The sequence below is a fragment of the Melitaea cinxia genome, chromosome 3 (genome assembly GCF_905220565.1).
Source record: "Melitaea cinxia chromosome 3, ilMelCinx1.1, whole genome shotgun sequence".
Lineage (NCBI taxonomy): Eukaryota > Metazoa > Arthropoda > Insecta > Lepidoptera > Nymphalidae > Melitaea > Melitaea cinxia.
Genome location: NC_059396.1, coordinates 3,024,499 through 3,046,450, shown reverse-complemented (window position 1 = coordinate 3,046,450; position 21,952 = coordinate 3,024,499). Strand labels below are relative to the sequence as shown.

Here is a 21,952-nt window from a genome sequence, read left to right as displayed (position 1 = left end):
GTTTTATTGTATGGATTTTTAAGAATTAAGGTGATATGAAGATAAGTTTTATACATCGGTACCTCCAGGTGTTTATGTATATTTTGGAAAATAATTGGAGAATATTATGATAAAAAAAGTACAGTTTACAATAAATCAAACACTAAATTTACTAGGCATGGCTAATTTTATGCCAGCATTAATTAACATAAAATTAATTAAAAATTTGTTTTTATAGTTAACACCTTTTAAGAAAAGTCAAACAGCTGATCATATCAAAACGGATTAAGTCTTTCTATCTTCCTACCTTATCCGATTCAATAATCCAAACCGCTTTGATAATTAATTAACATTTACAAAAGTAGAAGACATTTGTCCAAAACAATAAAAAATCTAGAAAGTTTATCATTCTTTACATATAAATAAACCCAGCCCCAAAATATCTTATTTCGACTTTTAATATTGATCTTAAAGAATAGTTACGTTGAACATAATGGTTACAAGAGCAGACGTCTACCAGAATCACTTTAGCGAAGATAAGCAGCGAGAATAGAGAACCCATTAAATTCGTATGGACTATGGGCCGATGGATCCATATTGCGCAAGACGTACACTCAAACACGGATGCGAATACTAGACAAGGGATCGTTGCACAATGCGCATACATTTAAATAAATTGTCTCTAGAGAGGCGTATGATCATGATCATTGGTAACTTCCTCGATGTTTATGATGCTGTGAAAGAAATTTTCGTTAACGTTCATTTTAGTGACTATTATAAATGTATCTTTTAAAGAATTATTAACAGACAATGCGTCGATTAATTACAGTTCAATTATGCGATGAATTGTTTATTATCCAGCCTTGAAACCATAATAACACAAAATATATTTTTTAATACAAAGAACAATATTATAAAAATGGTTAATTTGCGTCAATTCAAGTTTTTTAAATTCCATTATACATTGGTATTTTATCAGTTTATCTGATAGAACGCTATGTTACGAAGGTAGAGCCAATAGGCAGAAAGGACAACAATTTTGGCCTCACAGTTGGCACTGTGTTAGAAATACCATAACGCGCGACATAACACATATTTAATGCCAACTTTTATTGACAATCTTTTTTTAAATATATATTAGCGACTGCCACGCGACGTTGGGATGTTAATTATATTTAATGAAGTCAAATCAAAATAGCTCAAGACGATTTACTCTTAAACAAGAACATTTAATATTTTTTTTTATATATTATAAAAAAGTAATTACTTCTATGCTAGTTTATATCTACGTATGTCTGATAATGACTCGTATTTTTAATATTAAACATGTAAATAATTTCTTTAACGTTATTTATTATTGATTTTTCCTTCTTAATATGCAATTTTTATTATGCAAATTAAATGCACACTTCTAACCGCTGCTACTGTATTGTGTCCAGTACTCAAAGGTTATCTGAAAGAAATCGCTATTTAGCGATAAGATCGCCTTTGTACATCTTATATTTCTTTGTTTATGTCTGTATTTTGGTGTATATTAAGAATATATAAAAGAATAAATAAATAAATACTTTAATTCAATAGTAAAGTATAACTTTTACATAGGTATATTTTTAAAAGGGCAACAAAAATATTTAATTAACTGACAGCGTTTAAATTTAACATCGAATAACGAGCTGATAAAAATTTAAGGAAAGCCTGGTAGATAGCACTTTAAACTTAACGGTCATAAGCTTGTCGAAAAGTACACTAAAGAGATTTCGTGCACTGATTTTTTATTATATATATATATATATATATATATATATATATATATATATATATATATATATATATATATATATATATATATATATATATATATATATATATATATATATATATATATATATATATATATATTCTCAAGTGAATAAAAGATTTGAAATAACTAATAATATGCGAAAAATTGGAGTTCCAAAGAGGTCAATTGTAGGTCCATTTCTATTTTAAAGATATATGATTAATGATGATGATTGTATTGTACATACGGTGATAACACAACATAAACTTTTAATATTGACATTAAAAAATTATGACGACGTAAACAATCAATGATTTATTACCTGTACAAGGCTGTTTTACAACAAATAACTCAGCGTGGACGTGTTGATTCGTCTTATTTTAAAACTTCAAATGATGACATAATAATGAATAACGAAAATCATATCGACGGAAAAGTTTTTGAACTTATTCAAAGCATCAAAATAAAACACATAATAAAATATTATATCAATGATAAAGACGCGTGGGTTTTAAAGTGCTAACCTTCATGGCACATAATTCACAGGACATGAGATTAATTTACATTTATATACTAGCTGACTCAGCAAACGTTGTTTTGTCATATATGTTATTAACCCTCTTAATCCCTCCCCCTTGTAATTTAGGAGTATGAAAGTAGATATTGGCCGATTCTCAGACCTACCAGATATGCACATAAAATTTCATAAAAATCGGTCCAGCAGTTTCATGAGAATTTTATATACAAGATATATATATTTTTATTATTACAACTCAAAATTATCATTAAAAAAAAGCCATTTTGAACAAACAAATTTTCAAATTTGATTTTCGATTGTTTTTTTTTAATTTATCTAATATTTATTTACAGTATAAACAGTGAATGATAACAAATATAAAGAGGCTAAACACGAATTATTACAAGTAGGTACTCAATGTCAGAATGTGTCACATCGTGTCAAGTAGTGCAAAAGTCAATGTAAACACTGATAGTAAAATTATGAAAAAAAAAGGATACATAACATTCGAGTATTATCACAGTCATACTTTACTTATACAACGTAGTTTGATAAAAACGAGTAAACAAGTAATATAAACGTAATGAAATTTGCAGATATTGCATGTGAAAGGCATGTCTTTGAAATTACTAGGTTAGATTTTTTTAATCGGTATTTCAAGGTTTATGACATTTTGTGACATTTTTTTTACATAACATTACTCTGATATTAATGCGAGAGGTCATTTTAAAATTTAAAGCATATTAGATTTTGGAACGCAGATAAAAATTAAAAATGACAGTGGATAATATAGATAGCATTTAATAAAAAAATTAGGATAATTGTTTGCTCGCAAACGAAAAAAGCCGACTTCAATTACATCAATAAGTCATTGAATACGACGTAAGTTCCTAGTAGTCAGTCAATTAAAAACGCATTATAAGGGGTAACTCAAAACGTACTCGTCCGACCTCGATCAAATTTAAATGGGAGAATTACAAGCACTAGCTATCGATTACAAAAGATCATCAAAATCGGTACACCCGGTAAAAAATGATGAGGTAACACACAAAAAAAAAATCAGTCGAATTGAAAGCTTCCTCCTTTTTTTAATTCGGTTAAAAAAATAAAAAACGCGGCTACAAAACATACAAATTAAAAACAATGTCTGTTTGTATATACAATGTCGTTTAAGTGTATAAACACGTAAATTCTGTAAATGTAACTCGACTTCCACTTTATATAAAATTTATGTGGCCAGTTTGCTAGTTTGCTTTCTTTTATTTCATACCTACATTTTTTCAAGAAAAGATAATTGGCGATCATAAAATTAAAATTTATACAGTTACCAAAGGGCCTTGCATTTTGAAATCAGTTAGAAAAACATCTATACACACAGCTACACACGCTACGTTAAAAGAATTAAAAAAAAACAAGCCATTACTGCAACAAGGCCTGAATTCAATTGACATAGAATTTGTCGCAGACCGTAAAGATACAGAAAAAGATTATAATCGAATTCTATTATAAGGCATTATAAAATATTGTATGAACTTTAAAGTAACTGATACTGCAGTTATAGGTGGCAATGAGTAAAATCGTGACGAACGAAAATTAACAGTCCTAAAATAGATACTTTTTCTAGAAACTAATTATAAAAGTAATTTAACTATAACTGTAAAAATACATTTGCATGTAGCGATTAAACCGTACAAAGCCATTTTACAAATTTTACTAATTGGTCAAAAATGGTATTGTGCGAACTTGATTAGATCGTGCTATAGTTGGTTCACGAGCTACCATTTAAACAGATTACCGGTCGAACAGTACGCCTACCAGCTACAAACAATACGATATCGTTACATTTATCTCAACCGATTTCCTGATAGCAATAGCTATACAATAGAAAGACGGAAATCCAAACAAGCCACTGAGTCTCATAACAAATGTTATTAATTATTTTTTAATTATATTTGCTATACTCAATGTCAAAAGTTTTGCAGTTGCGGATAAACTTAAAAAACTCATACCAAATTAAAATTTGTTTTTTTTTTATGTCACTAGGTCGGCAAACAAGCGTACGGCTCACCTGATGGTAAGCGATTACCGTAGCTTATAGACGCCTGCAACACCAGAAGCATCGCAAGGGCGTTACCGACCCAATCCCCAATCCCCCAGGAGCTCTGGTCACCTTACTCACCAACAGGAACACGATACTGCTTGAAAACAGTATTATTTAGCTGTGATCTTCTGTAAGGTCGAGGTACTACCCCAGTCGGGCTACTCCATATTTTGAGCAGGAAATTCCTGCTGTGCCCTACCTCAGTTAAATTTCTTTATCCCAGATTCTTACGACTTTGGTTATGATAAAACTTCAAGAGGTCTAAAATTCAGTACATATATGATATTTAAAGAAATTTTCTTGGAGAAAATTCTATGCCAAAAAAAATAACTACTGCATGGATATGAATAAAACATGGTACGCCTTAAATTTTACACTCACAAGAGTAGTCACAAAAGTAAGATAATTTTCATCTCAAAATCCAGTACGGTTCCCTTAGGAGAAGCGATGAAATTGCAAACGTGTAATTGTTATTGACGTTACTGGTACTCCTGGTACACAATTTATCGATATTGCTATTAGATTTATTTGAATTAAATTATTAAAGTCAAATTAAATAATTCGTAAAAATATTTCTTCACTTCTTAATTGACCTACTACAGAAATAATTGTGTTTGCTCGCAAACGAAAAAAAAACCGACTTCAATTACATCGACGAGTAATACAACGTAGATCGACGAAAAAATAGTCAAGTAACTACGCGATATCAAAGATTACTCAAAAAGTAGTTATCAGATCTCGATAAAATGTATATGTGACCACATGATAAACATCAGCTTTCGATTAAATTAAAAATTATCAAAATCGGTATACCCAGTAAAAAGTTATTGCGGATTTTCGAAAGTTTCTCTCGATTTCTCTGGGATTCCATCATCAGATCCTGGTTTCCTTATCATGGTACCAAACTAGGGATATCCTCTTTCCAACAAAAAAAGAATTATCAAAATCGGTACATCTAGTAGAAAGTTATGTGGTATAATACAACGTAGGTCGACGAAAAAAGCGTCAAGTAAAAACGCATTATTAGATATAACTCGAAAAGTAGTTGTTAGATCTCAAATAAATTTAAATGGGACCAATTGGCACACACCACCTTTCGATTAAAACAAAATTTGTCGAAATCGGTCCACCCGGTCAAAGGTTCTGATGTAACATACATAAAAAAAAAAAAAAAAAATACAGTCGAATTGAGAACCTCCTCCTTTTTTGGAAGTCGGTTAAAAAAATATTGCACATAGACCTATTTCAGTATAATGTTGCAAACTTTATTTATCACAAAAAGACCCTTTTGTTCCGCAAATGAACCTAGTATATAGTATTTATCGTTACACTATCCGGAACAATATGTTTATTACATTGTATGAGTTATCGTAAACGTACATAGACTGTTTACTTCATAGTTCCTTGTGAAGCAAATGCAGGTTCTGATATATCTATTATAACATTAATCTCAGCTTTATATGATATGCAGATATTACAATAATACGAACGTTCTCGTCTACGATAAAAATAAACCAACGTTTCGTACTCGTTCTGTTTTACGGGCAGCTTAATTAAAGTATTAAACTTTGTTAAGGGACGTCAAGGTCGACGAAACAGTTACATGGGAAACCTAGCGAGTGCAGGAAATATACGTCGTCTGCTCCTTCGGCTTCCTGTAATCGATTTAGCGGTTAGTCACAGCCGGTTCGAATCGTTTCAAAGCCAAGGTCCTGTTCGTGATCAGCTGACTGGATAACAAACAACCATTTTAATAATATATACAGGTTATCATTTATTTACCCTAAAGTCGTGACATGATTCTGATACTTATTAAATAAACAACAAAATTTGAAGACACTCATTTGAAATATTGGTGGAAAAACACTGAATACAAATTACGTGTATTGCAATTCGGAATGTTAAATAAAAGTAAAGCCCACAACGCACGTGACCACAATGTAGGTGAGAAAAGCGAAGTGTACGTCTATTTTTGGATTTGGCTCGTGGCCACTGCGCGCGCGCAATGCTATGTTAGTCAATAATCTGGCTGTCAAGAATTTTATATAACATAAAAGTTTGGCTATAAACAATAATCCCATTATAATAAGATCGAACATTGCAGGAACAACGTTAATATCATAAAATCATATCAAATCATACAATAACACACAGCTATAGTTTGAAGTGGTAATATCAAAAAAGTTATTTAAGGAGTTATTGTTGTTCTTGTAGGTCATGACTGGTTGCACAATCGATAAATCACTACGTCAGACGAGGCTGGTACGATACGTGTTGATTGATGATAAAAGGCTAATTGTAGAATCATCTGCCAATATTATTTAACGCCAACTTATTAATGCATTTAAATCATCAACAAAAGTCAATCAATATTACAAAATTCCATTCGCAGAACCTGAAGAGAAAGAACCTGATAAAACCGCTACTTATCAACTGATTGACATCAAAACTGTATCGTATTGAATAGTTATTACTTAATACAGATTTAAAGCGAACAATTGACATAAATTATCAATCATGTAGAACATTTACAACAAAGACTTATAAATTGTCTTGTAAAGGAAAAGATCGTTATAATAGGAAAATTATGTGGTGTCATGGGACACCAGGTAGGAACGAAGTTGCTTGAGAGTTTCCTAAGAAAAAAATGGTTGAATTTTATATATTTTCTAGTTCTTGATTTTTTTTTTTTAATTTTGTTGATTGGTTTTTAATTAAGTACATAAAGTATTTAGGAAATTTAGTGTTTTAGAAAATAACATAATACCGTAAAATAAAATAAATCAAACAAAATAATAATAATTCAAACTATTAAGTGGAATAAAAAAAACATGTCTTTATTTATTTTTTTCGACAGTATAAAATTACATAAATAATTTAAAAAAAAAGTTTACTAGTAATATTTTAGTTTTACAAACGTCATATTATACAGTCGTGTGACTGTGTGATTTACGTCACTTCCGTTATATATTTTTCTTACGGTTTTAGTATCACATTTTTTTCAGTTCGGTCACCCAGCCAAATGTCAAGCCTACCGTAAGGAACTTCGTTCCAAAAATAAATTATACCATCGAACATTGTAAAAAAAAGGTAAGCACGGCTCATTTTAGTCATTAAAATGTCACTAAAACTAAACAGTACGCATCGGCGGTCCGTATAATTGGATTTGATATAATGTCATTACAGAATGGAAGGCCGCAAGTCTCCCTTGTGAAGTCTGTTTATAAAATCGAAAGAGGGCTAATATCACGGATTAAATCACGTTAACTGTTATAAAATAGCATATTAGAATGCTGTTAAAATACAAATTTTATTAATAGAATGCAAACAAAAAACACGAAAATACTACAAAAATGCAAAAGTACCCTCGGCAAGCGGACGGTGAAAGCTATTCACTAAGTTCATCAGACTAGACATTAACCGATTTGACCGTACAAGTACCTATCTATTCATTCGTAAGTAAGAATACTGGTAAACGACAAAAAAATATTAATCAATTTTTATTAAATTAGTACAAAATCAATTCAATATCATTCACCGTTTTACTGACTGCAAAAAGCCTTGATTAGACTACTATCATTAAACAACAGTTCGAAACATGGCTAGGTCAAGGTGCGTAAGTCGTTGGCACCGCACCAGTCGACTACGACTGACAAGTGATGCGAATCAGATACACATTTCAAAACTGTGATCACCAATGACATTGACTTCCATAACACTTTACATTGTCCTATTGTAACTAATTGTAACGAGGCTAGTTTAAGTTACCCTTAAATACTAACAAAGAAATTATTCCCTAAGTCGTAAGATTGACTACAACTAACACAATCGTACTAATTGAAATGTCACGAGTCACGCGCGACACCAATTAGTGTAATACCGATTAGCAAACTTCAGAAGTGTGTAAAATTAAATGACAACACTATTATATTTTGGTGGCAACCTTGAATCGGATTAAATCGGAAGTTCACGAAATCATTTTACAATCACACAACACGAACGAGAAGCCAATTACATTATGATATCATCGATTCCTGCTAATGGAAGTGATATTTCTAGAACAACATTCCTTCAGGGAAAACCGGAATCTTGGCGAGCATCCCCTTACCTTGCAGCCACGTGGTCGGAATCCTGCCATTTGAATCACTCAGTATTTGTTTACGAAGAATCTTGTCATACGAATTACGCCCAGTTATATCCGGTGAGGAAAATATGAAAATTTTCCTGTCCAAATTTATTACATCTTGAAATTGTGAAGCATCGAAAGTTAATCCGATTACAATTTTAAGAAATCATTTGTACAAAGACAAAAATAGTATCTGAGGATGTCACTGGTCACATGTGACATCAGTAAGAAAACATTCATATTTTCAGTATCTGATGAGAGATTAATAAATTATTTAATCAATTTCTATCGCACTTTCCCTTAATTCTAAGCATCAACTATAGTAACGTGTGCAGCTTCGATCAACTCCATTCAACGTGAACGTACAGATTTTAAGAATGGCATAATTACCATTGAAAATGTTCAAATTGTAATTTGAAAGAAAACATTATTTTCATTTCAACATCAAAGCCAACCTCAATATAATTGCTTAGTTTTAATACCATTTAAAAATTCTTAAATTAAATTCATTAACGCTGAGCATTAAAAAATGCTACATATAATATAGACATAGTAGTAACGTATGGCACACATTGTGAAGGTGAACCGGTTAGATCTGGATACATTGCCAACTTTTACTTGATATTGCCCATAGTGCTATTATCTATATCAGGGTATCCGTATATTTGTAAAATGATTAATTTTCTTTGAATAGTACTCGGGAAAATACAAACTTCATTACTAATTCCAATTCCATTTAGTCAGGCTAAAACAGCTACATCGACGCAACACTTAAGTAAAACCAGTTTAAAAAGTGAGCATTTCAGGTAAACACATCAAAAATCGGAAGGAAATGATTTTATAGATGTAGATAGTATACAAATACCACCTGTCGCTATAGTGTACGTTTTTGCGCAGAAGGCCGAAGGTGAACCGGATTGGTTGACGCTGTGCCAACCGCGTGCTCCGAAATAATAATAAGAACAAACTTGCATTCAACCGCTGGGCACAAGCTTGCCCAATGTTTATTTGATTTTTATCAAAAAAACCAACAACATGGACACAGCGTATTTATTGGTATAAAAATGTAATTTTACGATCTCGTATCATTTTTAATTTCGTAATTTAGCTAAGAGCAATATGATCGTTATTTGAAAACACGAAAAAATAATCAAAAATCTTCTTATATACATATATAAAATTCTCGTGTCACAATGTTAGTTAAGATACTACTCCGAAACGAATGAAAATATGAAATTTTGTGTGCATATCGGGTAGGACTGAAAATGGGCCAACATCTATTTTTCATACCCCTTAGTTATAAGAGGGGGGGGGGAGGGGATTAAGGGGATTATAAACATACAAGTTTGCGGGGTCAGCTAGTCTAAAATAAATGTTTTTTTTTTTTTTTAAATACGCATACATTTTATGTATACATTTAATGTGTGCAATAGGCGTTGTCTCAAAACCAACGGACAAAGTCCGCTACTATTAACTTTGTTACTTATAGTAGATTTCTTCGAAGCCAACCGAAATAATTTTATTAATTAAAAAAAAAAAAAACATTTTGCACATTACACTAAATTTTATACAAATATTTTGTGACAAACAAATTACTAACGAGAACAATGAAAAAAAAAAAACAATATGTTATGTAAATTAAGCATTAACAGTCAACATTAAAATATGATTTAGTATTAACAAATAAGAAAATACCGTTATAATTAACTGTAATACTTGTGTAACAACAATTTGTCGAACTACAGATAAACCAAGTTATTCTGTTCGACACAAATGATGTTAAATTACAGTAGACTTGTTTGTAGCAAAGGGTATAGAAAATGTCGCAACATTGAAAAAAAAAGACAATAAGTCAATACAAGTGGTAATTTTCATTACCTGCTGTATAATCGTCGAACCATTGTTATCCGGAGCTAATTGAGATGCGAGAGACGCCCCGATAGATGCGCGCGCACGTTGATGTCGAACGCAAGGACTCACTTGCCCAAACGTATCCTAACAGCGATTCTTACTGTGACTCATTCTATACTGACACGATTTTAATTAATACTGAATAATAAACACACGAAACGTCATGGCAAGCAATAATTAATTATATTGTTGTTTAACGGTTAAGAGTTTTTTTTTTCATCTTTGAATATTTTAAGATTTATATCTTATTTATTATTTTTTTAAATCAATTAAAAGTTCTTTAAATAATACAATGGTTTTTATATTCACAGTCAAATAATTTTAAGTTGGGATATTGGTACCTATTTTATATGTCTCCATATACTTACGATGTCTATTTAAGGCGTAATTTCTTTTTAAATTTACAGTCACGTAGTCACGTCCATCAAGCATTTTACGTACAGAATTTTAACAAAAACCCTGGACCACTGGCACAAACAAGTTACAAAATTTCCACTGAAATGCTAATTGGAGGCATAAGATCAAGTAATTTGGCAAAACATGTTTGCAGTATCGTGTTTTTGCAGTGCCTTATCACCGGAGCAGCCTAAAGTGAGAGCGACCTTCGTTAAATTACGCAACGTCACATTGTTATCAGGGGGCGCGAAGACGTAAAATTTAGGCAAAAACGAACAAATTGAATTAAAGTGACCTTCGAGACTCATACTAGTTACAGATACTTAATTTAGATAAGTTGTGATAAGCACTTTTGAACTATTAAAAATATTTAAACTACGGAAATTTATCACCGTTTCGGAATATAATATTCTGTTATCAGATTTAAATAAACAACTACGCAAGATAAAAGTTCGGCAAGAAGATAATAAAAAAATCCGTCGAATGTATTTAACCTTATTATGGACTAAAGTGAATAATTGTCAACATAGTTGAATATCACTAACCTGCGTAACCATGTCCCAGTAGAATCCGTCAAGCATGGATTTGCCATGTTGATGCTGTCGGCAGAGGGCCGGCCAGAGGGAGGCGCGGATCGGGCTGTTGATCGGCCAGGAGTTCTCTCTTATGAGGAGCTTGAGTTCACGCTTCCTCGCCTGCTGGATGAGGGGTTGGAGTTCCTCGAAGGTCTTGAGCGGTGCCTTCTTGCCTGCGAATAACGGGGAGGGTAAGCACTGCGTCCAGATAGCTGCCTGTTCGGCAGGCGCTAGAGATTCGGCGCTCTGTGCGCGAAACGCGGCCGGTTCTATGTACATCGCGGAGGCGCGGGACACATGCTTTCGGTGCGCGCGCGCCTGCGGCACTGCCAGTCGCAAGCTCCGTCAGCCTCCGGAAAGTACGATAGAGCGCCCTGACGGCGTTACACCTCGGCTGTTTATCTGACCATGTGAGCGTCGCCGCGGTCGATGAGACCGCCGTGGAAAATTATCAAGTTTAAAGTAAACACGCTAATATTGGGATCACGTTAATGCTCTCATTCGACAAAGTTCACAGAATATTGTGTTTAATAATTACAATTATTTTTTTTTATAAATGTAAACAACATATAAAATAAACATATTACAAATCTAATTAAAAACATTTCGATTCAAATAATATTTCAGTATCACTTATTAATTTAAGGTTTAATAAAATACATGTAACAAAAATTTGGAGTATTTTCAAAAATAGACATCGGAATATAGAAAGATGAACAACAAGATTTGGAGAAAAGCCAAAGTACAGGCGAGTCATACAGATTTATTCAAGAATCAATTATAACAATACTTGTGTAGTTTCAGAGTGTAATTTATTTTGTAAATAATAGTCCATCAATTACTGCCTACGTAGGAACTGGCATATTTTAATAATTATTCGATACGCTTTCGCTCGGATTTTTAAGAGGTTATACACATAGCTTTCATGGGATATGATAAAGAGTATTCACTGTGTAGACTTTCTACTTACATAACACACAGTAAATGTTAAAAAAAGATATTTGAATAATAAGGAATTGCCTTGTCAATACACTACCTTGTCCTAGATATTATTACAAACTATCTATCGCGGTTTTACTGCCGTTTATATCTGATACCTTTTTAACTGAAAGACATTTATGGTTGGTTTGTGACTCATAAACTATGATATATCTGTATAATATAGCTTTTTACATAAACAATAAAAATATTTCACGAACGTTATATAAAACGAATATACGTACATATACATCATGTGCCATTATTTAATTACACACAATAACTAAGAGTACATCACCATAAAGATAAATTTAAATTTGCAAGACTTCAAAGATTTCAAATTAATTCGATATTTTCTTTCAGGTTAGTTAAAAGGGAAAAGTTAAAAATTGAGATTTCTATTCAAAACTTGCGCACTGTTGGGATACGTACTGAAATCAAAAGTTTTCCTCTAATAGGGTATTCCACTATGTTTGAAATAGTACTTCAAAATGTTGATTTTCCAATAAAAGCCACAAAAAAAAATATTTCGGTAAAATAAACACGCTTTCATGCCATAAAATTAAATTATATTTTAAACTTTTTTTATTTCTGCGAAAACGCTATCAGCCATTTTGGTGACGTAATATGTTTAATAACAAAAGTCGTGAATGACGTATGTAAAACCGAACTCGTTCAAATACGTCAAAAGTTCAATACCTTATTACATAATTATACTCTTTGTCGTTCAGCGTTAACAGCTACAAATATTTGGTGTTTTTGTGTAAAATAATGAATTACAATAGCTATCGTTGGTGTGTAGTGTCTAGCTGTACAAATACTAGCATAAAAAAAGTCTTAATTTTACAGTAACATAAGGAATAAAACATAACCTAACACTTTCTAACATTATTTTTCAAATTAGGTATACCTGGCACTTACATAAAAAAACAGTATCATATAACAAGTAATACTTACAAAGATGTTTTCACATTCCGAAATTCGATAGAACAGAAGTCTGGGTTACATGCAAAAAACTTTGCAACCATCATTGAATCAATTTTTGGCAGATTCCTATTATCTGCTTTTACAAAATCTTTTTGCATTTTAATAAATAAATAGGTACAAATGAAATGCACTAACGAAAGAGCACAACTATTACTCCTTGCAGTTATGTGACCTAGCTGTTTACAGCACTGACAGAATTTTGTTATTGTCCGTATGACGTCATACCATGGCGAGTCGTGTTTTAGGTCACGTGATATACAGATTAAAATAAAGAGTTTTAATTTCAATATATTAAAACAATAATGTGCTTTTATGATTCCAAATCAGAATATTGAAGTGTATTTTTACATAAATTTTAATTTTTATCAAATTTTATAATTTATTTTTCACTACCGAAAGTACCCTATTGTAGAAGAAAGTTTTTTCGGAGACATGCGACGGGTAAAGTATTCAAAAATCTTGCATATATTTTGCATATGAGAAATGAGTTAATATTATACTTTGTATAGATGTAAAAAAATATGTAATTATAATAATTAATGCTCGTAATTGTCACTAGAAAGTTATTGCGCAAACGTGTCATACGTCCTTGGCTTACAGGTGAGCAAGCGCAAATATGACACATGAAATTTTTGTTAGTAGTATTAACCGTGTTCACTTTTCTATTTGTCAGAACATATATTATTTATATTTATCTCTCTATAAGCAGTAACGTCATGTTTTCTTTTCACGTTCCTGTACAAATCACAAGCCCACTGTATCATGTAGGGTGGTGGATTATATCTACTTCACAAGCTAGGAGGCCTTTTAACCTTCCCTTTGTACTTAGGTACTTACTATTATATAAATACTAAAATTTATGTAATTTTTTATTTTTAAATACATTTTAATTGCACTGGTAAAAAAGGAAGAATGTTTCACTTTTTTTAACACGCTTTGATCTATGTTGACTCAGTTACTAAAAAAATAACATATAAAAATGAATCGTCATACGTTATCATACTATTAATTACGATTACTGCTCCTTTATTTCCTAATGAACAATCAAGGTTGACGAACTTACATATAATATTGTAACAATTTCTAATATGGATTTTTAAATACATTATTAATACTAACGTAGCATATGAATTTTAGTGTGATTAATAAACAAGGGTAAAGATTTCATATATTTTTAATCGATGACGGAAAGTTGCAATAAAAGGACAATAAGAATATTTATAAATTGTAATTATTACATTGAAGATTACTGTTGTTAACATAAAAATAACATCCTGTAAACATTCTTGCAATGAAGATATTTCCAATTAAGGAAAATTAACATTAAAATTTTTTTATTAATAATAAGCCCGGTCGTTTAAACTCTCGAACGCGGTTACAGTGTTAAGTGGCACCGCAACTGATAACGGGAGGTTATCACGCTTCAGTCTCGGTACGATTACTTTAAATTTAAACTTAGCTTTGTTTATTTATCATTGGAACCACGATTTATTACGCATCCAGCGTTTTAATTATCACCGCTTTAATGAAAATAATATAATTTTAAACTGCATTTGTTTGCAAAAAAAAAAAGGATTTCTAGATAACACTTTGTTTTTATAAAAACAAATGTATAGGGTTATTTATTAAAGCACATATTAATACGGATTACAATGAAAAATATTTACAAAATTATAAACAAGATTTGATATTCTCGTAAAGAATACGTTTGTACTAATTAAACAGCATGTTATTTACATCGTTTCGGTTTAAGGAAATATCTATATCAGATAATTGTAATCTATATTATTTGCAAAATAAAGTGAAACAGTTTTTATTATTCTATAAACAGGTTGCTATTGAGAACTGCAGGTACTCTTTTTCGTAACCTTTTCGACTTAATACTTGTTCATTGAAGTTGCGTAAAAGATGTCCTTCCTATGAGTAATAACCACAAATAGCGATAATTATTTAGAAAACAAAAAATATAAAGCATTAATTAGTCGCCTACGCTTCAGCCTGTAATATCCCACTGCTGGTCCATAGTCCTCTTTCCCCGTGTCTTTAGGAGAAGGATCAGGTTGGCGGATATATTTCCTACTATGAGTAACGATCGCTATGTGGTGCACATGATAACAACCGGAACCGACGGCTTAACGTGCTCTCCGAGGCACGGCGGGGAGAGCCACAAGGACTGCACAAGCACCCAGATCACGGCAAACTTAAATAATGTTTGTCATGTGCGGGGATCGAACATCGAAATTAACAAATTCAGAAGTCTTAAGAGAGGCAAGTAATAGGACACAAAGTATAAAAATTCTATTCCGCAGTTTATCACAAAATTAACAAGCCTCAAATGTCAGAAGGTCGTATTGAACCACATAAAGATCGTGTTAATTACGTTGTTAATGCTCATATTTACACGATATCAAGACGTTAAATATAAACGAAAACAAAATATTTAACTTATTGCTTACTAGCTGTGCACCGCGGTTTCACACGCGTCGAATTGAAGAAAAAACGTAGGTACGAAAATATTATATAGCCTAAGCCTTCTTCGTTATATAGACTATCCCATACAAAAATAATTCAATTCAAACCTGTTCCTGAGACAAACAAACTTTTAAGCTTTATAGTATTAGTATAGATTTACTTATTGTCCTTTGCCCAGAGGCTGCTTGAAAATGACCGCTATTATTATGACATAAACTACAAAACCTTGCTAGACTTAAGACTATAATCGTTAAAAATAAAATTATAGTTGACATTTCGCAAATTGTTTAATACTAAAAAAATATTGCCATCACAGCTGGTCACCATAGCCATTATATTAATCGTTAATTTCGCCTAGTCACCGTTATCAATTTATCCATACATATCATTATTTAATTCTGTAAAGCCCATTATATAACATGGTATAATCATGAATAAAACCTACGAAAAGTCAAAAAAATTGAAAAAAATTCGAACAATAGAAGTAGTAGTGGCCATACTTTTTGTGACGGTACACTGCTGTACAGGTGTAAATAACTTTGGTAGATGAATTTTGTTGCTTTTTTTTTATTATTACTCTTCGCTTTATTTTTTATTTTAATTTTTTTTATTTGATAAAATTTTACTTTTCTTATTTTAAATCAATTATTTAAATTTTTAGTTACATTTTTACTTAATTTTGACTTTTTTTTTACTTTTTCAATGTATTTGTGCTCTCATTGTGTTAGTTGTATGTCTGTAAGCAGTGTATGTGTCTCAAATAAATGTCTTTCTTTCTTTCTTTCTAATTTTATACTGTATATATATAGGATACGTGAAAACAAAGTCGCTTGCCTCTCTGTATGCTTAGATCTTTAAAACTACGCAACGGAATTTGTTGCGGTTTTCTTTAATAAAAACAGTGATTCCAGAGGCAGGTTTATATCTATAAAAGTAAAAATACATGCATAATATAGTAAGAGGAGCACTGATAGTTTCAGAGGTTTCTAATGTGATGTCGTAAAGGTATATCTTAATGAATAAGATCGTACGCTACTTGAGATAAGTTTTTGTAAGTCACCCTTCTATAAAATATCTATGTATTCATCGTGTGACTCACTCGTCGCTCGTCGCTGAGATAAAAAAATGTTACCTTTTTTTGCTCAATTATTGAAACTATACATAAAAAATAAAATGAGTCCCAACCTGTTGTTTTTGTGTTGTGATAGTTATAAAATTTATTCTGAAATAATTTTTAAATGTGTCACACACTGTAGATAAGTTAAACCTCTATTCACATTGTTAGGAAATCTTTTAATTTTTTTAAAATGACGTATCACAGCTCTTTTGCCGGAAATCAGAATATAAAACAAACATTTAATTTTTTTAAAGGTAACTAAAAACCTGCGATTGCGTCCGATATGCCTACCTATAACAAACTTTTAATGTGCCTAATAGCCATATTTTTTTTTACTTAAGGTAAGAAGGCCCTTTTGCCCATCGTTCTCTAATAAGTACGAGTATGTAAGACACTGTTCATATGAGAGAGAGATGATGAGATTCTGTATTTTGTTAATATACCAACTTTTATATAGCACATAATTATTTCAAAATTTTTATGTAGGCTTTTTAGTTTCATTTCTTCTATTCTCTTTTTATATTATTTATAAATATTATATACCTATGCTATATATATATATCACGTTTTTAGGTTATACCTACATACTTTTGTCAAAGTGTATGCACATAATTTACTGATAGGATTTATCAATAGAATACTAAATGCATCCTTAGTCGCAGGTAAGTGTACACATGTACTAATGAACTACATATTTGGATTTTTAAGTTACGAATAAAAACCTAAGACAGATGATGTGAAGTTGGGTGGTGAAAACGATAAATATATATCTTAATTATCTTTTGTATACCGTTATATGTCTTGTATATCTTCTGGATAATTTTATTAATAATCAAAACACACTAATTAGAACACATTAACATTCAATATTTTTTTATTAAATTATCAATAATTGTGATATTACGAAATCGATCCCTATTTGAAAGCTCGATAAATTACCACGAACTTCGATTTCCGGCTAAAACACTTGATATACGTTTTCCACAAAACCACAATGACGATGCAGTTCGTTGTTTCGTGCCTATGAATTCTTTAGTAATTGAGGAGGAATATAATTATGTAGAATTGCACCATGTGTAGCTGTTTCATCTAGCGACGGTGCAAGGTACAGTTACATACTCAGTTATGACATAAATATTAGCATCAATAATCATAATATTTAGCTAGGTACAAGTTTATTGGGGGTTTTGCCCATAGTCACCACGTTGGGCAGGCGGGTTGGTGTGACCACAGGGCAAGATATATAATACATATACGATCTATGTAAGATTGCCGATGTAGGCTTAATGTAGATTGCGGAAAACCGGGATGTCTGGCGCGAACTTAGTGTCCAGCAGTGGACTGCAATAATCTGACTTGACTGACTGACTTGTTTAATATTCTTTTAACCCCCATAAAAAAGAGATTGATTTTTTTTTTAGTTGACATTTTGAAATTTCCAGTATTATTTCATACTTTCATTGTATATATATTTATACATCCCATTAAAATTTTCATTCATCCACTCAACTTCAATATGATGACACTTGTTCATACTCCAGTTTTATTTCCACAAAGTTTAGTAAAACTCAATTAAAAAGAAATTCTTTGTTGACTTAAGTAGCTATTGACTTTAATTTTTCTTATATTACTTGTTTAACTTTCAGAACAACTTCCCTAAGAAGATTAAGCTTCAACCGTCTGAAATATTCTCCATGGTTGGATAAATTTTGTTGTATAATATTACGAAATAAATATAACTTCGAAACATTTTATTTTGCATCAACAACCAAAGGACATCTACCTATTTCTACCGTAAAATTGAACATATATGCGTTCACTATATTTCTTTACTTCAAGTCATTAACTGTATGACTCATTAACAACGAGTGGAGCATAAATAAATAATTGCTCATAATTGTGAAACGTTTTTATTACCTACTTTAACAAAACTAAAATATAAGTGGTTTGTTAAAAAAAAAAGTGATAAAAATTTATCATGTGTACATAATAAAAATGTTGAAACGTAGGTGAGGTCAAGGTTGAACCTAGAAAATTCCTATTCACCCTTTTTAGGGTAGCTTAAATTTAACTACTGTCAAATATTTGAAGTTTTAAACACTGTCTGTATAAAAAATGTGAATGAAAAACGTCTCGTATCAACCACAACCACGTAATGACGACCAGTATGACCACTGAGAAATAATTACAAATTAGAGAAAAGTCTGTGAAAGTACCTGTCAAGTGCCACCCTAATAATATAAGTTATTATTTACGTACTAGCTGCCCGGACCGATTTCGTTCTGTCAAAAATTAGTATTTTTTTTAATTTGTATTAAAACCTTCCGTGGGTCTTAAGGAGTATACAAAAAAATAAATTAGCCGAATTGGTCGAGCCATCCTCGAGTTATGCAATTGGAAAACATCAAATTTTGAACTCAAAACAAACAAATAAATACATTCAGGTCACGAACAAAATACATAACTTCATCAAACAATAATTTGTTATGTAATATAAATAATATTGCTCTGAGAACAACGTAAAAGCTGGCCAACATCACTTTGACATCGAATAAGGTCGATCGTAAATGTTTTGAACGTGGAGCAATTAAATATATTACAGATCGCTGCGCTTAAACTCTAAATATTATCTCTATTGAGAGCTGACACTAGTGTCTGTGTAAATGGAACAATTACGCAGATGTGTAACGATTTACCTTAAATAATATATATATATATATATATATATATATATATATATATATATATATATATTTAGGACGCTGAATTCGAGAAAATTTTTAGAAAAATCGTAATTCGTTACATAATTTTATTAGAGTGTATTCACAATTTTTTTAAACCGTCACATACGTGAAAGATATTAAGCATATCATCTAGGTTATTTTTCAACGAATATTTGGCATATAAAAGTGCGTGAGTCGAGTACTCGAGGTTTAAGAATGATAGGAAGTTATATAATGAATTAGACAATTCATTTTCATAAGTAAACACGTAAGTAATTTCTCAGATATTTGTTGGAATTGTAAAAAGTAAAATATTTAAAAAATATATGTATAAAGTTATTCTTTCCCTATGCCGTATATTGTTGTTATAAAGCCTATAATCAGTCTACAATGAACACCTCGATTAAAAACTTGTAAGTCTTCGATTGACAGCTCTTGAGAACTTCAGTTTAATTAACATTATTTTATAATTGTGTCTGTGTATTTAAATATTTTTTCAAATTGTCTAAAACTACTGAATTTTCAATTCGACGCTTCGATCAGTCATTTTACTATCGACTAAAGTTTATATTTTAAAAAAAAAAAAACATTTAATTGCTCCTACTTATGGATTTTGTTTGTCGAAGTAGTAACTGTTGGTCTCTAATATAATTATTGTGGGACTTAAAAAGCCGACCGATGGCGGGATAACCATCCACCTGCTGGCTTTGAAATACACAGGCCAAAGACGGGCAGCAGCGTCTTCGGTGCGACGAAGCCAGTCCGCCTTGCCAGCGTGGTGCCTATGAGCAAAACACATGAGTTCACGCCATTTTGGGCGCGATTTTGTGAAGGCCTATATCCAGTAGTGGACTGAGATAGGCTGAACTGATGATATAATAGTTATATACTTGTTTTGAGATGGACGTGTGTAAAGAAAATTTTCATAATATTAGTTTCGATAACACATCGCTAAAATTTATAATATGTATCATGTATATATTTAGACGAGTGCCACGAGTCACGGAGAAAGATAATCTATGTAAATTTCTGTTATCCGAAAATAATTTATAATACACAATTCTTTACAACATTGACGTCAAGAATTAAGTAATTATGTATTCAAGCCCGAATGACAGTAGAGCAAATTATAACGGAACAGTGGCTTGCATGACTGTTAATAGCCCGTAATGGCATACATATTAATTCTTATCAAAAGGATAAACAAATGCATCAATAAAGTGATCTAGACTAGTGTCTTTAATTGTGAATTCTTTTGGATAGAAATTGTAAGTGTTTATTGTGTTCTAGTACTTCGCTTCAGCCTGTAATATCCCACTGTTGGGCATAGGCCTCTTTCCCCATGTAGGAGAAGGATCAGAGCTTAATCCACCACGCTGCTCCAATGCGGGTTGGCGGATATATTCCCTACTATGAGTAACGATCGCTATCAGGTGTACATGACAACAACCGGGACCGACGGCTTAACGTGCTCTCCGAGGCACGGTGGGGAGACCCACAAGGACTGCACAAACACCCAGACCATGGCAAACATCTGTATAGCCAATACAAATGTATTTCATGTGCGGGGATCGAACCCGCAACCGCCAGCATAACCGGCACAATCCATAGATGTGACCGTTGCGCCAACGCAGCGTCAATGTCGTGTTCTAGTACATATTAAAAAAATTGTTACCCACGGGTAAAATCACATGTGTAGATTTGTAAACAATACTTATATATGTACGAGTATTTTTTATCTGAAACATTTTCGTGATTAAATAACAGAACAACAAAAATTTACTAAGCCAATTAACGACCTACCTTTGTTACCCCAATGTGTAAGCGTTTATTTATTTACTATTCAAACATGAATCGCTAACTAGTTTAATTATCATTTTATTTGCATACGAATTGTTGCGTTCACATACATATTAATATTAATACTACTCCATATACATGTAATAAATTTTACTTATTTACATTTTTTTATTTATACCTACATATTATATGTTTATTAATTAATAATTTGTAACCTGTGATATCTCTGGTATGAACTAAACAATCAAGATGGACCTTGCGAGTTTGTCATAGTTTTTTTAATCTCAATAATATTACTCGAATACAAACAACTGATTAAACAAAAAAAAAAAAACATTTTTAGAAATTTTATTGTTTGAAAAAAAAAAATTACCTATATTGAGGGCTCTTACATGGTGGAAGTACTCAACAGGGTGCAAGGTATCCCTCGTTATATCAACCTGACGCGCACGGATCAAATGCCAAAATCCCCTCTTGGGCTGCCCTACTA

The 21,952-nt window shown here is 31.6% G+C and overlaps 1 protein-coding gene across 1 annotated transcript in view; it reads right to left on the bottom strand.

Annotated features, from left to right (window-relative positions):
- Positions 1 to 21,952, bottom strand: part of LOC123669304 (GTPase-activating protein skywalker) — a 96,040-nt gene that overhangs the window by 60,260 nt on the left and 13,828 nt on the right. The window contains exon 2 of the mRNA XM_045602916.1: positions 11,356 to 11,558. Coding sequence (XP_045458872.1) covers positions 11,356 to 11,558 — 203 coding nt within the window. The remainder of the gene's footprint in view (positions 1 to 11,355; positions 11,559 to 21,952) is intronic.